Source organism: Narcine bancroftii, chromosome 13 (assembly GCF_036971445.1).
Source record: "Narcine bancroftii isolate sNarBan1 chromosome 13, sNarBan1.hap1, whole genome shotgun sequence".
Lineage (NCBI taxonomy): Eukaryota > Metazoa > Chordata > Chondrichthyes > Torpediniformes > Narcinidae > Narcine > Narcine bancroftii.
The window spans coordinates 85,959,203-85,975,831 of record NC_091481.1 but is presented as its reverse complement, the minus strand read 5'-3'; the positions used below and the strand labels follow the sequence as shown (position 1 = coordinate 85,975,831).

Here is a 16,629-nt window from a genome sequence, read left to right as displayed (position 1 = left end):
AACAGGTTTGTCTTTTAAAATTATGAACATATAGTCTGCCTCCCACCTGTCTTGAAAGGTCCTGTTTTCTGTCTTTCGTTTGGCCATTTTTCGTAAGGGGTTTATTACATGTGAGTTAGGCGACAGGTCGCAGATCCTAATGAAAGTAAAGAGAGGAGGTGGGGGCGATTAGCGGGCTGACGGGCCGGCGCCAACTCATTTGCAAAGCATTCTAGGATTTGTAGTATTAGCTGTGCATGCGCTATACTGGCGCGGCGGCCAGCGGGCCAGCTCTAATACATATTTGATATGATCTTGCGGGCCAAATATAATTATATCACAGGCCAAATTTGGCCCGCAGGCCTGAGTTTGACATGTGTGGTTTAAGGTGAGGGGAGGGAGATATCAAGGGTAAGTTTTTTTTTAACACAGAGAGTGGTGGGAGCCTGGAATGCGTTGTTGGGGGTGGAGGCTGACACATGGATGCGATTAAAAATTGAGGATTGTGGGTGTGAAGGAGGGAGGGAGGGTTAGATTGTTGTGGAGTAGATTTACATGGGTCGGCACAACATTGTACTGAGCAGGTCGGGCAGCTTAGATTTTCTTCATCCTTGTTCCTGCTTCAGGGGCAGAATACACGGTATCGGCCTGCAGCACAGTTAAAGTGTCTTGCTTAATATTCAGACATTCTTTCTCCTTCCCCCGCCCCCCCCCCACCCCCCCAACAGAGCAGGACATTGAGCGCCGCAGAGTTCATGGAGATCTTCAATTCAGGTGTGTGTCCGCAGTGACTTGTTTTCCAGCCAATGGTGTGATCTTGACCCAGTCGTTGGTTGTACATGAGTGTATGGCATGACCCTCCCAACCAATTGTGATTGTGACCCAGCCATTGGCCAGGGGGTTAGTGAATGGCACCATCTCAGGCATATTCAGGTGAGGGCCAATGTGCCAAACGCTCTTTCCAACCCTTTTAATTCACACCTTCCTGTGTTCGAAGAAAATATGAAAACTCTCCTTTCGCCGCAAAACAGGGGTTTGAATTCTTCCAGGATTTTCAAGATTATTATTGTAGTTGTACAGGAAATGTAATATTACAAGGCATTTCCTTGCTGTAAGGCAGACAGAGTCCCCATCAGAATCACCGAAACCCCTTACAGTACGAGAGAAAGAGAGATTCTTCAGAGTCACTGAGTGTCCGTGGATTCACCTCCAGCATCACGGACTCCTGTTCGATCTATCAGCCGCTAGAGCTCCAGATCCAAAGCTCCGACATGATCGGGAAACCTTGGGTTGTGAAAGGGTAATTGACATTCCCCCAGTCTGTGGAGTCTGCATAAAGTAAGGGGTGGGCCATTTGGGACTGAGATTGGAAATCTCTTCATCAGGAGGGCAGCGAATCTTTGGAATGATCTCCACAAGAGAGCAGCAGAGACTCACTTACTTGGTTGAGGAGGAACTTGGCCAGTCTCTCAGCATCCATAGGAGGTAAAGATATAGAACCGACATTTCAGGCCTGAGCCCTTCCGTTACGCATCCAGAGGACCTCAAAACCCAGCAGCAAACTCCTTGCAGACAGTGTGGGATTCGAACCCAGGACACTGTAATAGCAATATACTAACCAGGCCATCCCGATTATCGATTAATCTCTGATACCGGCTCTCTCTCCTCAGCTGCTTCCAAGCGCTACCACCTGACACTGGAGACATGCTGCAGTCTGGTGTTCGCTGTCAATGTATCTTTCCCTGAGCCTGTTGGAGATGGGGGCAAGTGGGTTGGTCCGAGAGTAGGGTTGGGTTAATGTCAGTGTCCGGTGGGGCGGGGGGGGGGTGGGGTACATCGGGCATGAGATTATTCCTTGACGTCGACCTCAGGACCCGGGTGATCAGGGATGGCTGACCCGTCAAGAGGCGGAGAATGTCACAATTCAAGTCCAAAACCTGCAGGTGAGGGGGGGGGGCAGGGAGCCGGGAGTGAGAGGAGGACAAGGGGAGGGGGCAGGGAGTGAGGGAGGGGGGTAGAGGAGAATGATGGGAGGGGGAGGAGAGTGAGGGGAGGTGGATAGTGAAGGAGCATGAAATAGAGTGGGGAATATGAGGTGAAGGGGGATTGAGGGTGTAAAGGGGAGAAAGGGGAATGAGGGTAGTGGGGAGAGAGGATGAGTAGGGAATGGGGAGAGAGGGGAAATGGGGCCTGTGTGGTCAGGGGAGATGGGGAGGGTGAAGGAGTGGAGGGAGAGGGGAGGGGCTGTGAAGGTAGGTTGTCCGAGGGGCTGTGAGAAGGGTCATTTTGCAAGCAGGACTCACTCGTCACCCTGTACTATATATGGGTCGACGAACTGGACTGCTCTCAGAAGAGAACTTCCTCCCTACTTTTCAGCAAATGTGACAATGACCTTGAGCTGGGGCAACGCAGGTGTGAAGGGGAGGGGGAAGCAAGGGGGCGGCAGTGAACTGACTACTCCGTTGTGGCCACAGGAAATATTTGATCGGTATGCGATGGAAGAATCCGGACTTATGAACTCCAGTGACCTCAGACCCGCCCTGTCCCGCGCAGGTGAGGCCAATGCCATAGAGTGTGGGGGGGAGATTACTATCACCCACTCCCCTCGGCTGGAGGAAGAAACAATGTCCCTGCACGAGGGGGGAAGTGGGATTGGGTCGGAGGAGAGGAGGGAGAATAGGATGAATGGGGGTGGAGGGTGTGGGAGGAAGAGGAGATGGAGCATGGTGGGTGAGGCTCCCCTCCCCCTTTCTCCCCTCCCCCTTTCTCCCCTCCCCCTTTCTCCCCTCCCCCTTTCTCCCCTCCCCCTTTCTCCCCTCCCCCTTTCTCCCCTCCCCCTTTCTCCCCTCCCCCTTTCTCCCCTCCCCCTTTCTCCCCTCCCCCTTTCTCCCCTCCCCCTTTCTCCCCTCCCCCTTTCTCCCCTCCCCCTTTCTCCCCTCCCCCTTTCTCCCCTCCCCCTTTCTCCCCTCCCCCTTTCTCCCCTCCCCCTTTCCACCCCAACCCATGAACGATGTGTGTGCTGCTCCACAGGGTTCCTCCTGGATGCCCTTCTGAACAGGCAGCTGTGGCTGCGTCACCAAACCGCCACTGGGACCCTCACCTTCAGCCACTTCATCAGCTGCGCCGCCAAGATGCAGAAACTCTTCCGTGAGTGCAGACCACCCTTCCCCCACCCTCCTCTCACCACCCAGCTCGTGTGGAGTGCTGTGAACAGTTTTGGGCGCTGTTTTTGAGAAAAGACGTGCTGGTGTTGGAGAGGGTTCCAAGAAGATTCACTAGAATGACGGCCAGAGACTGATTCGGGGTAGTCACCGTGGCTTGTGTCGGGGTTAACCGATCTTGTAGAGTTTTTGAGGAGGTTACTGTGGTGCCCACGATAATCAGGTCGACGTAATGGAGCGATTAAACAGTTTTAATTACTAAAAACCTGAGCATCGCTGATACACGACTTGGCCAGGTTCCAGGTATGGGGGCAAGTCCAGGCATTTTATTGGGGACTCCAGGGAGGAGCCAAGGGAGGGGTCAGGGAGATTCGGACTGGCCAGTCCTTACATCTATGCAAATGCCTTTCACCACAGTTACCAGGAAAGTTGACGAAGGAAAGGCTGTGGATGCCATCTACGTGGAGTAAAAACACAAAATGCTGGAGAAATTCAGCTGGTCAAAGTGTCCTTTATAAAGGTAAAAAATACTTTGATGAAGAGCTCAAGCCCGAAACGTTGGTTCTTTGCCACATAAAGGACACTGTTGGACCAGCTGAGCATCTCAGGCGTTTTGTGTTTTCACTTCAACCTCAATGTCTACAGATTTTGGTGATTTACTGTTCTCTACGAGGACTTTAGTAAAGGTTTGACGTGCTCCCGTGTGGGAGGTTAGTCAGGAAGGTTCAGACGCCCGGTATTCACGTTGAAGTAGTGAACTGGATTCGACATTGGCTCAATGGGAGAAGCCAGAGGGTGGTGGGGGGTGGTTGCTTCTCAGACTGGGGGCCTGTAACTAGTGGAGTGCCTCAGGGATCAGTGCTGGGTCCATTGTTGCTTCAGGAACTGTGTGTTACAGGGAAAGGTTAAACAGGTTTGGGCTTTATTCCCTGGAGGTAGAAGAATGAGGTGAGATTTTTTAAATTTTGAGGTCAGACTGAGTAAATGTAGGTCGGCTTTTTCCACTGAGGGTGGGTGAGATACAAACCAGAGGACATAGGTTAACGGTGAAAGGGCTGAAAAGTCTGTTTCTGTGCTGTATGTTCTAGGGTTAATATAATGAGGGATGATTGTCGGTCCTTGGACTGGACTCGTTGGGGAACAGAAGGAAGGTGGGGGGGGCCTCATCGAGGCATTTCAAATGCTGAAAGGCCTGGATGGAGTCAATGTGGCCAGGATGTTTCCCACGGTCGGGGAGTCAAGGACAAGGGGGGACAACTTCAGGATAAAATGGCGTCAATTTAAAACAGAGATGAGGAAAAATTTCTTTAGTCAGAGGGTCATGAGTCTGTGGAACCTGTTGGCACAGGCGGCTGTGGAAATGAGGTCGCTGGGTATATTTAAGGCAGAGATTAACAGGTGTCTGCCCCTTCCCCTACGCCACCATTCCCTTGCCCACTCCCCATATCGCCCAATCCCCCCATATTATACCCTACATCGCGCCCCCTCCCCTTATTCCCTTCACTTCCTTTCCCTATCCCACTGAAGAGGTCTGACCTGATTGTTTGTCTAATTTCAGAGATTTTCAAGAAGTTGAATAGCGAGGCTGGAGAGACCAGAGATGTGGACGAGGTGGGTCCAGGGCGGTATGGTCCCTCCTGGGGCGGGGGGGGGGGGGGGGTTGCCCGGTCCCTCCTGGGGCAGTAACGTGGGGTGTCCACGGTCCCTCCTGGGGCAGAGGCGGTGGGTGTGCCCAGTCCCTCCTTGGGCAGTAGTGGGGACTATCCATGTGACTCAGGACCACTAAGCCCAAGCCCTGAGGTGTACAGCAACCCCCTCCCCCCCATCAGCTGTTCACTGATACCTGTTCCTTTTCTCTCCTCCCCAGTGGCTCCTCCTGTTTGTCGGGATCTGACCTGCTGCGATTCCAGGAACTGCCGGGACGCAGTCTGGCGGAACTGCCACCTGTCTCCATGTCACAATCACACAGGACGAGGCATCTTGCTCACCCCAGTTATTTACATCTATGTTTTTTTGATCCCGCCTTCTGCTCTCTGTAAAACCTAGAAACTCTCAGCAGGTCAAGTAGCATCTGTGGAGATAGAAACTTCAGGTCGACCACCCAGTAAAGACCAGTCATTGACTTGAAACATGGGATCTGTTTCTCTCCATAGACACTGCTGACCTGCTGTGAATATACCGAGCTGACACTTTTTTATTTCATAACCAGCTTTTTGCCTTTTGATGGTTGTTGCTTTCAGGCAAGATATATATTCCAGCAAAGAATTAATTGGCTTTTAAATGGAGGAAACGGTTGACCTTAAACCCAGCCCTCAACCAGTGGTTCTCTCAACCTTTCTCCCCACTCACATACAACCTGAACGAATCCCTTCCTAACCTCCGAGCATCTCAGGGTATCCTGTGGCGCAGGTGCTGTGTGGTTAGTACTTAAGGTTGTATGTGAGGTGGGGGGGGGGGGGGGGGGGAGTGCGGAAGAAAGATTGAGAACCACTGTCTTAAACTGGCCTGTGTTCCTTTTTGAGGCCAATTTAAGAAGCGGCCACATTATTGGGACTGGTGTCCTGTCTGAGGCAGATTTTCTTGGCAGCATAAGTTAGTCTGTGGTTTTTATTCAACAACAAATCCTGTCGTCATTCCCATACCCTCAATATTAATTGCCATTTTAATTACCCTCAGTGGATTGATAGGGTAGAGAGTCGGAAACATTTTAAAATCCAATTATTTAAAAAATTTTATTTACAATGTTTTAGAGGCCATTTCAACCTGTGCCACCTGAATTAACCTACAACCCCGTGGTTCTCAACCTTTTTCTTTCCACTCACCTCCCACTTTAAGTATTCCCTAGGCCATTGGTGCTCTGTGATTAGTAAGGGATTACTTAAGGTGGGAGGTGGGTGGGAAGAAAAAGTTTGAAAGCCACTGTTTTAATCGTCCCTCATGGACTCGTTATGTGCAGGGTTTCAGAACTCCTAAGGAAATGGGCCAATGACCATTTTTCTCAAGCAAAATATTTTAGTCACAATTGGGTCTAGACCAGTGATTCTCAACCTTCCCTTCCCACCCACATCCCACCTTAAGCAATCCCTTACTAATCTCAGCACTGATGGCAAGGGATTACTCAAAGTGGGATGTGAGTGGGAAGAAAAAGGTTGAGAACCATTGCCATACATTTTGGAGGGAGGAGATCGGAGTGATGGGTGAATTTAGGCATGCACCACACCATTCCGGCCCACCAGCCCCTGCTGCCCAATTTACTCCCAATTAACCTACAACCCCCAGTACGTTTTGAAGGGTGGGAGGAAACCAGAGGCCCCAGGGAAAACCCACGGAGACACGGGGAGAATTCCTTACAGACAGCACGGGATTCGCACCCTGGGGAATTTAAATTATGAGGGAGACAGACAGAGTAAATGTAGGTCGGCTTTTTTCCACTGAGGGTTGGTGAGATACAAACCGGGACATGGGTTAAGGGGAAAAGTTTAGGGGGAACTTCTTCACACAGTGGTGGGAGTGTGGAATGAGCTGGCAGCTGAGGTGGCAAATGCAGCTCAATTTTAACATTTAAGAGGAATTTGGACAGGTACAGGGATGGGAGAGGAATGGACTGGGTGCAGGTCAGTGGGACTAGGCAAAAAAAATGGTTTGGCACTGACTAGAAAGGCCGAAGATCCTGTTTCTGTGCAGTAATGTTCTATGATTCAATGTATTAAGAAGCTTTGCTATGGGTGCTCTCCAGGTCAGGAGTATCCACAACTATATACCTGATGAAGGGCCCAGGCCCGAAACATCGGTTCCCCTTTACTTCCTGTGGATGCTGCGTGACCTGATGAATTTCTCCAGCATGTTAGTGTGCTAAGCTCGACCCCGGTTTAATTCCGTTTGACTCTATAAATGAGCAAAGTGTGGAAAGAGAATAGGTGGAGAGACTTAGCAGGACAGGCAGCATCTGAGGGGAGAAATTATCAGTCAACGTTTCGGGTCAGGACTTGATATTGTGATTCCAGCATTTGTAGCCTTTATGGTTCAAGATCCAACTTATTGTCATGTAATAAAACAGTATCATATTACCTGAAATTGCTTTTGTCCGCCATGGGCAGAAGCTCCCCTTACAGCCAGAGAAAGAGAAGCAAAAGAGGACCTCCCCCACCCCCCGGGTCACCAAGTGTCTGTGGATTCGCCCCAGCACTCCTGCAGCTACACAGCCTCCATCAGCATCCTGAGCTCCAGATCCAAACCTCCGACACGGTCAGGAAACCTTCAGCATCCTCTGGCTTCCCAGTTCTGATACCTAGTACCCCTTCAGCCTGGTGTGAGTCTCTCGACAGGAGTTCGAAGGTTGCCTCCGTCCCACCGCCTGTGTCCCTCAGCCGCAGAGTCCAAGGGACAGAGGATATGGTCCTGTTGCAGGCAAATGGGATTAAGGTGGTTGGTTAGTATGTGGATGGTGGACTGATGGGCCAGTCTCTGGGCTTCATGGACCTTGTGCCACTTTATGGGGTCCGCGGAAAGGCATTGGTCCTTGAGTTGTCATTGCAAATTGTAGATGCTATTTAACAAGAGCCCGTGGTATAACAGGAAACACACTGGAGCATTGGCTGATGGACAGGAAGCAGAGATTCGGAATATAGGGATCATATTCGGATTGGCTGCCAGTTGCTGGTGGGGTTCCACAGGGGTCGGTGTTGGGGCTGCTTCTGTTTAATGGTTTAGATTATGGAATGAATGACTTTGTGGCCAAGTTTGCAGATGATACGAAGGTAGTTGGGGAAACACAGAGGCTGCAGAAGGACTTGGATCAAGACAATGAGCAGAGAAGCGGCAAATGAAATATAAAGTCAGAAAGTGAACGGTCATGAACTTTGGTGAAAAATTTTAAATGGGCAGACGATTTTCTAAATGGGGAGAAAATTGAAAATTCCTTGATGCAAAAGGACCTGGGAGTCCTGGTGCAGGACAGCGTGAAGGTAAATGAGCAGGTTGAGCTGATGGTGAAGGAGGCAAATGCGAAGCTGCCGTTCATTTCAAGAGGAATAGAATCTAAGAGCAGGGATGTGACGTTGAGACTTTATCAGGCCTTGGGGAGGCGTCACGTGGAGATTGTGAGCAGTTTGGGGCTCCTCATTGAAGAAAGGACGTGGTAATGTTGGAGAGGGTTCAGAGGAGGTTCATAACGATGATTTGGGATGAAAGGGTTATATGTTTGACAGCTGTACTTTATAGAATGTCTGTACTTTATAGAATTTAGGAGAATGAGGGGGGATCTTATTAAAACATTTTAAATGTTGAAAGGTGTGGACAGGGTAGATGACTTGTTTAGGCACCCTTCAGGAAGATTCAACTATTACAGGAGCAGGTCACAGCTCCCAGGGGAAGGGGATTCCGAACATTTCTCCTAGTTTCATTCCCCTTTTTTCTGAAACTGCTCTCCCTCATTCCAGGATCCCCGGACAGGGGGTTGGGGGAAGGGGAGGGGGGAAGCGTCCTCCCCACGTCTGGAAACCATGGGAAAGTGGGAGTGTTTGTGTGGGGCAGGGTCTCAATTTCCAAGGTAGAGGATAGCGAACGCACGCCCACCAGAGCTCCTTGTGTCCTGACCGCCGTCTCTCATCCAGGTGCCACCCACCTGCCCACCAGAGTTCCCGACCAAGGATCCTCATCCTGACGCACGTCCAGCCGCAGACCTTGTCCTAGGCTCCAGCCGCCCACTCACCAGAACTCCTGATGGACCGAATGCAGACTTACCACCCGGTCCCAGCCATCTGAGCTCCCGTTGTCTTGAACGATGCATCTACTTACCACGATATGACCTATGTAAAAGTCAATCCCCCGCACCCCCAAATTTGACCACAAAAATCAGTCCAAGAAACTCGACTATTATATGAGTTTATATAGTACATAAATTTGTTATAACTGTTTAATTTCATTGAATTGTACTTCTCATTATCCATGATTAAACAAATGGAACATACAATAATCACAAGTTTATTGTCATGCACGTTGTACAATGTACACATGTGAACATCAGAAACAGGAGTGGGAGTTGGCCATCCAGCCCGTCAAGCCTTCTCCGTCATTCAGTAGCAGCCCCTGGGTCGTCCACCTGGAACCCGGGTGCGATCACTGGGGCAAAGGTCCCGGAAGGTCCCTTTTAAATTGCAGGGGGATCAACCCATTAATTTGCCAACCTGGCGATTTAAGGGGGATCCCGCCCCCGCGATGACGCAACAGGCACTCACTTTCGGATGCCGACTGCCCGGTGACATGCGCCAGCAAGCGCTGACATCACTGGGATAAGCTGGTCAGCCATTTTCCTGTTCAAATCGCCCATGGACGCAACCTAGGTAAGTTTAACTGGATTCGCTGACAGCCTCCGAGTTAAGTCCAGGACCCAGTTGGGATCTGACGGATTGACCGGGTCAGATCCTTTCTAACTGCCGCATAACTGGGGCTTGGTTAATCCAATTTTACATGGCAGCTTGGGAGGGCCTATTGAGACCATGGCTGATCTGATGATGGGCTTATCTCCACCTACCTGCCTTTTCCCCATGTCCCTTAATTTTCCCTACGATGCAAAAACCTTGTCTTAAATACAATTACTGAAGTCGCCTCCATTGCTTCAATGGGCAGTGAATTCCATAAGCACCATCAGGTGCTGTAGCCAAACAGGTAAATTTTTTAAATTTAGACATACAGTGCGGTAACAGGCCCTTCCTGTCCACAAGCCCCTGCCACCCAAATACCCCAATTGACCTACAACCCCTGGTAGGTTTCAAACAGTGGGAGGAAACCAGAGCCCCCAGAGAAAACCCAGGCAGACACAGGGAGAACATACAAACTCCCTAGAGGCCGCGTGGTATTCAAACCCCGGGTTGCTGTACTAGCAGTTCACTAACCATGCTGCCCCACTTTCACTTGGTGAAAAAAGAAAAATCTGCTTAACAACCAAACTACACACTAAATATGTCGATGTTTACAGGGGTCCCAGGGAGTGTTGTTGGTGTTTACAGGGGATCCTGGGGTGTGTGTCAGTGTTTACAGGGAGTATCGATGAGAGTGTCATTGTTTACGGGGTTCCCGGGGAGAATGTCAGCATTTACAGAAAGTCCCAGGGTGCAGATCGATGTGTGTGGGGTGGGGGCCCTGTGTGTGTAACTGTACTTTCAGGGAGTTCCTGAGTCACCGAATTTGCAGAAGGACATAGGAGGGTATATAGAAGTTTACAAAGTATCCCGGGAGAGTGTACCGTTGGCACAGGGAGTCCTGGGGTGTGCCTGTAATTACAGGAAATCCCTGCAATTGCGTTAGTGTTTGATGGCCATCCCTGGGTGTGTTTCAATGTTGACAAAGAGTCTTTGGGTGTGTTTCTAAGTACTGAAAGTCCCTGGTGTTGCAAGGAATCCCTGTTGGTATTTAGAGTGGTCATTGGGGACTATCTCAGCATTTGTTGTTTGTCAGCGAGAGTGATATTAGAGCATTCGGCCCATCGAGTCTGCTCTACCATTTGAATCACGGCTGATGAATTTTTCCTCTGTGTCCTTTTCCCTGTAACCTTTAACCCCCCCCCCCGACTAATAACCTATTGACCTGTGCTTTAAATTAATAACATGGCCTCCACATCCGTCTTTGGCAGCAAATTCCCTCTAGCTGAAAATATTTCTTCTCGTCTCTATGCTAAAGGAGTGTTCTTTTATTCCAAAGCTATGCCCTCTGGTCTGAGTCTCTTGCTGTAGGGTCCTTTTGAGTCTGCCAGTACACCCAGGGATCCCTGCGACAGTGTAAGTGTCACTGTTTGCATTGGTCTCTGTGTATCAGTATTTAACGGAGTATCTATGTGTTTGTGCACGTGTGTTAGTCTCAGTATTTACGAGGGGTGTGTGTGAGTAAACAGCTTCTCTCCAGACCACAGGGCACAGACAATGCACACCACATAATAATCATAAATATACATAAAGATCGAATTTAAGGTTAATATATGTAAATATTTTGGGCTGAATTACTCGGTTAGAAGACACCGCTCATCAATCTCACAGCCTGTGGGAAGAAGTTATTCCCCATCCTGGCCGTCCTGTGTTGATGCTCCTGTACCTCCTTCCTGGTGGGAGTGGGCCAAGATCCCGTGTGCTGGATGGAAAGGGTCCTCGATAATTCTTTATTTGAGCAACGTTCCCGGTGAATGTCGTCAATAGAGGAAAGGGAGACCCCAGTGATCTTTTCGGACATTTTGATGATCCACTGTATTGACGTCCAGTCAAATGGTTTGCAGCTCCATCCCACACAGTGAGAGAAAGTGTGTGAGAGAAAGAGTGTGTGTGCATGTGTGAGAGACAGAATGTGTTTGTGCATGCATGTGAGAGTGTGGGCCCATGTGAGGAGGTGTGTGCACACGTGCATGTGTGTGCATGCGTGGATATGCAGGTATGTTCAGACTCCTGGCCATATATTAATCCCTTGTCAAGATGAGAACCACAGTGGTGAATCACTCCTGTCACACACTGCTACCTGACTCACTGGCGGCCTGGGATAAGCTATACCCGGCAGGAAGTGCTCTCGCGTCAGCTGCCAGCCTGACCATTGTACTTCCTGGCATTGTCCTTGTTGCAAAACAATCTTCCTTGTGCCTAGCAACTGCCGGCAGCGTGCACAGGCAGCTGGCTGGGCTGTGCCTGGTGTCCCTGCCATCGGTGAACATTGGCAACACTAAGGCCGCCGTCCTGCATCGAGGCAGCGCTGTCCATAGAGTAAACCATGGCAGAGGGGGTGACTGGCAAAGAATGTTGGGGGAGTTATTGCTGGTCAAAGCAGAGACCTTTAAAACTTTTGATGCACCTTAACATAGGCCCACTGCTTGCTTTTGATTCGGGACCTTTACCTCCTATGGACGCTGTGAGTTCCTCCAGCATTTCTGTGTGTTAACTAGTCAGGTCGATTATAATAATATTTTATTTTGTTAATTGATAGATACAGCTCAGTCTCAGGGCCTTCCAGCCCACGAGAATATGCCACTGAATTACATCCATGTGACCCATTAACTTACCGTATATGTGTATAATAGTTGATACCTGTAAAACTTGAGCCCCCCCTCACTATATTTGGCCTCAGCTGCCTGCCCATCCTGACGCCCCAAATGACGCAGGTATTTACTACAGTCAATAGTTGAATGTTGTGTAATCGTCATCCCCCTACATTTTACCCCCAAAACAATTGGAAATTGGTCCCCAAAAGTGGATGCGTATACACAGTACTGTTATTTGAAGGGGGGGGGAAGAAACCCACGCAGGCACAGGGAGAACGTGCAAACTTCTTACAGACAGTGCCGGATTCAAACTCCGGTGGCTGGCGCTGTAATGTCGTGGCGCTAACTGCTCCGCTAACTATGCCTTCCCCATGAGTTCATCGTCATACACATTATACAACCTACACAGGCACCAGCGTTCCTTTTTATTTAGGTGCTTTTTCTTAATCCTCAACAAGGGGCCCAGGCCCAAAACGTGGGTTCTCCTTCCCTTCCTGGGGATGCTGCGCGACCAGCTGAGTTTCTCCGGCACGTTTTTTGTGTTGCCCTCCAACCCCGGTGGATGCAGACTTTTCTGCATTATTCCAAGAGCGGTGTGGCAGGTTCCCTGCAGCTGTGCACGTCCCACCACTAGACACATCTTCCCTTCTCCACCTTCCGCAGGGACCGCTCCCTCCTTGATACCCTCGTCCACTCCTCCTTCCCCACCAATCACCCCCTTGGCATCTGCCCCTGGGACTGCAGAAGATGCTCCATTTGCACCCACCCCTCCTCCCTCAGCACCATTTGGGTCCCAGACAGTCCTTCTCAGTGAAGCAACATTTCTCTTGTGGATCTGCAGGGGCCGTCTACTGTTCCTGCTGTGGTCTCCTCTACGTCGGAGAGACTGGACGCAGACTGGGAGATCACTTTATTGAGTACCATCTCAGGAGTGGGGATCTCCCAGTGGCCACCCCTTTCAATTCCCTGCCCCATTTCATTCCTGACATGTCTGTCCACAGTCTCATGCATGGCCAGATTGAGACCACCCATAAATTGGAGGATTTACTCCTCATCTTCCAACTGGGATCCCTCCAACCGGATAGCATTAACATCGACTTCTCCGGTTTCCACCTCCCTCCTCCCACATACACAGAGCCAAAATCAGTTCTCACCTTTCGTCTTATCCAATTCACACCTTTTGTTGGTCTGGACACTTCCCCCACCCCCCCCCCCCCCCACTTCCAACCAGTCTTTATTCAGACTCCTTCCTGTTCTCTGCTCACATCTTAAAGAAGGGCTCAGGCCCGAAACATCGGTATATCTTCACCTCCTATGGATGCTGCAAGGCCGGCTGAGTTCTCCCAGTGTTTCGGTGTGTTTTTATTGCTGTTCATCCTGCCAACACCAGAGGGAGAGGATGAGCAACACGGCCAAAAGCAAGGTGATGAATTGAGCCCAGTTCCTGGGAAGGCCATTCTACCCATCGGGACTGAGCAGGAGGTGGCTGGAGTGGACTGAGGGCATCGAGGAGGAATTCATGAGTTGGCTGCAGCAGGAGAGAGCTACAGGATGAGGTACTCCCCTCCCTCTCTCCTGGCACGTTGCTTCGGTCACCAGGAGATCACCCCAAGCCCCTGTCGTGTTTGGAAAGTATCAGGTTTGGTGGGTTCACAGAGAGATTAGACTAGGACACGATTTCCAATCACAGGTAACTTTAATGAACACACAGGAGACAAACAGGAGAGAATGTCAAATGATGCTCATTTACTCTACTACTACTAAACAACTATATAGACATTCACATTGGACTACGATACCAGTGGCTGCCTATACACAAGTACACAATCTAGAGACAGGGACTTTCACACACACACCAATGGGGAGTACAGCTCTCTTCCAAGCACTGATCTATGGCGGTACTATGGCTCAGCTTCAGAGTAGTGCACACCTTACCCGTGACACTTCCATGGATGTCCACATTAGCGACCTGGCGTGGAGTGATGTCCGGGGCTTGGAGAAAGAATGTGCTGTGTGTTGATGTTGTATACAGTTCTGATCTGGGTGCCTGGCCAATAACAATCCTAGGTAATTTAAACGAGCCAACAGCAAGGCGTGCACTAATGGGTGGCCGGGGTCCAATCTTCATTGACAGGTGATGTGGCTTCCAAATAAGTTTCAAACAGGGAGGACACGTGACTACCTGCAATCCACAATGTTCCAGACAGGTAGGAAGGCCTGTGATGTCACTGGGGGCTGACATTATCACTCTGTGATGTCACTGGGGGGGGCTGACACCATCTCACTCTGATGTCACTAGGGGCTGACACCCTCACTCTGTGATGTCACTGGGTGCTGGCATCATCACTCTGTGATGTCACTGGGGGCTGGCATCATCACTCTGTGATGTCACTGGGGGCTGGCATCATCACTCTGTGATGTCACTGGGGGCTGGCATCATCACTCTGTGATGTCACTGGGAGCTGGTATCATCACTCTGTGATGTCACTGGAGGGCTGACACCATCTCTCTGTGATGTCACTGGGAGCTGACACCATCACTCTGTGATGTTACGGGGGGGCTGACATCTCTCTCTGATGTCACTAGGGGCTGACACCATCACTCTGTGATGTCACTGGGGGGCTGACACCATCACTCTGTGATGTCACTGGGGGTTGGCATCATCACTATGTGATGTCACTGGAGGCTGACATCATCACTGTGATCTCCCAGGCATCTGAGGAAGTCGAGAGCTGATGAACGAACATCGATGTGTCTGGATCCAGGACATGTCACCAGGGAGGTTTCCCTTGGGCAACCAAGGTGAGGTACAACAGAACTTTCTTTTTCAATGTTTTTATTAGTTTTTGAGAAAATAATAATATCAAATACATAGACACATATGATATAAAGTTCAGGTAAAATTAAATTAAAATGACAGATAGTAAACAAGATCCATGTTAACCATGTGGTCGATAAAAAAGGAAAAGAAAAAATGTGTAACTAATTCTGAATGATTACAATCAGAACCAGGCGTCAACTACTCATTTCAATACTAATAGTTCAAAAAGTGAAAAAAAGGGGAAAAAATGAAGATTTTTAATAAAAAGCAAAAATAATTGATTTATAAATTTTGAAAGTAATTGGAAAAAAGAACCCCAAAGAGAACATTACTAACTTGATTTAGTCAGTGAGCACCCAATTTTCCCCACAGAGAGGGATGCCATCAAATCCGATCACCGTTGTGTCTGTGTGGGAGGGACAACATCTTTCCACCACAGCAGAGTTTGCCTCTAGCGATCAGGGAAGCGAAAGCAATAATGTGGGATTGAGATGGAGTCAAAATGAAGTCCATTGTTCCACTCGTTCCAAACATAGAAATAAAAGGGCTTGGAGAGAGATTGCAATTGAGAATTAAAGACAGTGTAGTAAATACCTCTTTCCAGTAGTTACCAAGGGAGGGACATTGCCAGAACATGTGATATAAAGGCCCCTTCCTGAGTTGTCCACTTAACACATGTGGAGGAGATAGTTCATTGCCCTACGGACAACTTTAAATTGTCGTAAGGAATGTCCAGCATAGAGAGGTTGAATGTACATGTTTCAAAATAGAATCCCATGTATCTTCAGCCAATAGTTGTTGAAAGTCGTGTTCCCAGACTTTCTTAATGTTAGAGAAAGAACGATCGCTAAATCTTAAAAGAGGTTCATAAAGGGCTGAAAGCAGTCCTTTCTGATTAGGTCTAAAATTATATACTTCCCAGATCAGATTAAAATCCAAATCTTGGGGAAGCCTCAACGTTGAGTTTAAGAAACTCCTAATCTGTAAATTTAAAAAATCCGTGAGTAGGAAAGGGCTTTGGCAAATACTAGAGCGCCTCAGATGCCCCCCAAAGTTCCTCAACATGGTTATCCAACTGCACGAAAACCAACAAGGTCGGGTCAGATACAGCAATGAGCTCTCTGAACCCTTCTCCATTAACAATGGCGTGAAGCAAGGCTGCGTTCTCGCACCAACCCTCTTTTCAATCTTCTTCAGCATGATGCTGAACCAACCCATGAAAGACCTCAACAATGAAGACGCTGTTTACATCCGGTACCGCACGGATGGCAGTCTCTTCAATCTGAGGCGCCTGCAAGCTCACACCAAGACATAAGAGCTACTTATCCGTGAACTACTCTTTGCAGATGATGCCGCTTTAGTTGCCCATTCAGAGCCAGCTCTTCAGCGCTTGATGTCCTGTTTTGCGGAAACTGCCAAAATGTTTGGCCTGGAAGTCAGCCTGAAGAAAACTGAGGTCCTCCATCAGCCAGCTCCCCACCATGACTACCAGCACCCCCACATCTCCATCGTGCACACAAAACTCAAAACGGTCAACCAGTTTACCTATCTCGGCTGCACCATTTCATCGGATGCAAGGATCGACAACAAGATAGACAACAGATTCGCCAAGGCAAATAGCGCCTTTGGAAGACTACACAAAAGAGTCTGGAAAA

At 49.3% G+C, this 16,629-nt stretch overlaps 1 protein-coding gene across 1 annotated transcript in view; it reads left to right on the top strand.

The window, feature by feature from the left end:
• LOC138748743 (calpain-2 catalytic subunit-like) overlaps positions 1–9,114 on the top strand; it is a 46,211-nt gene extending 37,097 nt beyond the window's left edge. The window contains exons 15-21 of the mRNA XM_069909424.1: positions 708–753; positions 1,650–1,711; positions 1,851–1,922; positions 2,454–2,532; positions 3,010–3,126; positions 4,699–4,751; positions 5,008–9,114. Coding sequence (XP_069765525.1) covers positions 708–753; positions 1,650–1,711; positions 1,851–1,922; positions 2,454–2,532; positions 3,010–3,126; positions 4,699–4,751; positions 5,008–5,034 — 456 coding nt within the window. The 3' untranslated portion in view covers positions 5,035–9,114. The remainder of the gene's footprint in view (positions 1–707; positions 754–1,649; positions 1,712–1,850; positions 1,923–2,453; positions 2,533–3,009; positions 3,127–4,698; positions 4,752–5,007) is intronic.
• The last annotated feature ends 7,515 nt before the right edge of the window (positions 9,115–16,629 follow it).